At 39.7% G+C, this 2,864-nt stretch overlaps 1 protein-coding gene across 1 annotated transcript; it reads left to right on the top strand.

Moving 5' to 3' along the window:
- Nucleotides 1-1,107: 1,107 nt before the first annotated feature.
- LOC140609594 (olfactory receptor 11L1-like) lies at nucleotides 1,108-2,079 on the top strand. The gene has a single exon (XM_072784794.1). The coding sequence runs from the start codon at nucleotides 1,108-1,110 to the stop codon at nucleotides 2,077-2,079; it is 972 nt and encodes a 323-aa protein (XP_072640895.1).
- The last annotated feature ends 785 nt before the right edge of the window (nucleotides 2,080-2,864 follow it).

The raw sequence follows: 2,864 nt of genomic DNA, 5'->3' as shown, positions 1-2,864 counted from the left end.
GACCTTTAATTTGGAGGATTATTAGGAAGCAGATGCAGAGGACCTGAAGGTGTACTTGGGGAATTCAAGTGCCTGAGCATCTGGATATTCCCACTGGAGGATTTCAGTTTTCTTCAGAACAATAGGTCTTTTGTTGAAGGTATGTATAGACAGACAAGGAAATGTTGGAGATGTCCAAAAGAGAAAAACATATGAACTAGTCACTGGGGAAAATGGAAGAGTACGTGGATGAAGAAAAGGTGGAGTCATTGTTCCACAGGACTACAGACACACAGAATTACTGGTTATGAATTTTAAAATGACAACATTATGTTTTGCCCCTCATCTCCTTCATTTCAGGAAAGCTTAGGTACGGCAGGTGGATGTTGCCTTTACCCAGGACTAGCTTTGACAATGAAGGAAAGGAAAGCAAAGGAAAGGTGACATATTGAGTTTATACAGGATACATGCTCAGTGGCTCAGTATGGTATCCAACTGGGCAAGAAAAGGCACCAATGGACGTATGCATTAGCCCAGCACAAAGCTTCCCACCTCCCCCCACCATGTACACACACACACACACACACACACACACACACACACAGAGCAAGGTATCCATAAATACAGTTTGAAAGGAGAATAAGTAAACTTCCCCAAGGTGTCATAGGAGATATGCTCTGTCTGATTTCTATATCAGACAAAGTCTATCTGTGAGAAAACAAACTCATTGCTTCCGTATGTGCCTGTTTTAAAAATGCCATTATGTTTAGTTTCCATGTTGGCATTGTATTAGAGATTTTTTGTTTTGTTCTGATTGTTTGTTTTGTTGTTTTTGTTTTTATTTTTAATTTTGGATCTGAGACTTCTAAATTTCAGAGAACACAAGAAATGGAATTTGCTGAGGTTCTTTCCAAGATCTAACATCCACATTCCACTTGTGATGTCAAAGTAATTTCTTATAAAAGCAAGATGAAATTTTTGCTATAAAGTGCTTGTCCTTGTAAAGTGTTATACATAGAGATTTAAGCTATTAAAAAATGGTCTCTCATCTACAAAACATCAATAAATACAGATATTTGTATGGCTTGTGTACAGTGCTTTTCCAAAATATTTTTCCTTCCACAGGCAATGAAGCCCCCAAATGTGTCCAGTGTCACTGAGTTTCAGCTCCTGGGGTTCCAGAACCTTCTTGAATGGCAGACGCTGCTCTTTCCCATTTTCTTGTTCATCTACTTTCTCACAGTCACAGGGAATGTTGTCATTATTGCAGTGGTGAGCGAGGACCAGCAACTACACTCACCCATGTACGTATTTCTCAAACATCTCTCCTTTCTGGAGATCTGGTATACATCCACCATTGTGCCCCTTCTCCTAGCCAACCTACTCTGCCATGGCCAAGCCATCTCCTTCCCTGCGTGTATGATGCAGCTTTACTTCTTTGTGTTCTTTGGGGCTACCGAATGCTTTCTTCTGGCTATGATGGCCTATGACCGATATCTGGCCATCTGCAACCCACTCCACTACTCTTTCCTGATGAGTCCTGAAATCTGCACCAAGTTGGTGGCAATCTCCTGGTTGACAGGTGTTGGAACAGGATTTCTGCCCTCGCTAATGATTTCCAAGTTGGATTTCTGTGGTCCTAACGAGATCAATCATTTCTTCTGTGACCTCCCACCCCTCATGCAGCTCTCATGTTCCAGTGTGTTTATCACCAGGATGGTCATCTTTATCCTGTCAATTGCAGTGCTGTGCATTTGCTTTTTTCTTACTCTCATATCCTATGTTTTCATTGTATCTACCATATTGAGAATTCCTTCAGCCTCTGGCCAGATGAAGACCTTTTCCACATGTGGCTCCCATTTGGCTGTTGTCACTATCTACTATGGGACCATGATCTCCATGTATGTTCGCCCCAATGACCACTTATCACCTGAAATTAGTAAGATCATTTCTGTCTTCTACACTGTGGTCACCCCATTGCTGAACCCTGTCATCTACAGCTTGAGGAACCAAGAATTCAAAGACGCTGTTAGAAGAGTCATAAGAAAAAAGTGTGGTATCTATGGAGTAAGATTGAAGGGGAGTTTCTGTGTTAGGTAAGAAAAATTAACAATAGATTAAGTTTGGGAATATGTGAGTGGCAGGTTTGGAGCCTTCAAACTGTAATGCCATCCTTGGCACTATGTTGAATTCCACAAGCCATAATAAAATAATTTCTTCATGACCCCTTACCAACAATCATTCAGAAGACAAGTCATCCTTATCAAATCATTTTCGGGGCAATTTTGTCCTTTGAAATTTTCTTTCACCTTCTGATGAGAATCTAACTGTGTGATTTCAGGGCATGATGATTTCACACATTACTTTCAGATTTTACAATAGGATTTATCCTGAGTTCATAAAGCATAGTGTAGAAAGTTATACATCTTTTAAGTACTGGTAGGAGACTAGCCTTATAGATTCAAATCCTGGTGCTTTTGGTGCCTATGAAATGTCTATGGAGTGAATGAAGATAGAGAAATTATTATTGACTTAATGACAAGAAAAAGAAGGTTTTTTTTAAATGCCAAAAATCTATCTATAGGAACTTAGAAATGTTAATGTTTTTGTTTAATAAAATCACAGGAAAGAAAAGAAGAGAAGGAAGATGACAGAGGGAAGGAGGCATAAGTGGAGGGAGAGGGATAGGTGGAGAGAGAGAAGAAGGAAGAAGAGGAGAGAAAGACAAAAGACACAGAGAGAAAGTAAAAAAGAAAAGAAAAGAAAGGAAAGGAAGCAGATGTGAGGGGAGGAAGTTGGGAAGAAAGGAGTCAAAGTTTCTTTTATCAGCAAATATCTAGAAGACCTCTATTAATCCTGCCTACTATCTCATTCATTAATTCCAC

This window comes from Canis lupus, chromosome 18, assembly GCF_048164855.1.
Source record: "Canis lupus baileyi chromosome 18, mCanLup2.hap1, whole genome shotgun sequence".
Taxonomy (NCBI): domain Eukaryota; kingdom Metazoa; phylum Chordata; class Mammalia; order Carnivora; family Canidae; genus Canis; species Canis lupus.
The sequence above is the reverse complement of the archived record's forward strand: the minus strand, read 5'-3'. Positions and strand labels throughout refer to the sequence as shown.

Excerpts from the sequence above, each read along its gene's own strand:
- LOC140609594 (XM_072784794.1), top strand. The coding sequence starts at position 1,108 with ATGAAGCCCCCAAATGTGTCCAGTGTCACTGAGTTTCAGCTCCTGGGG.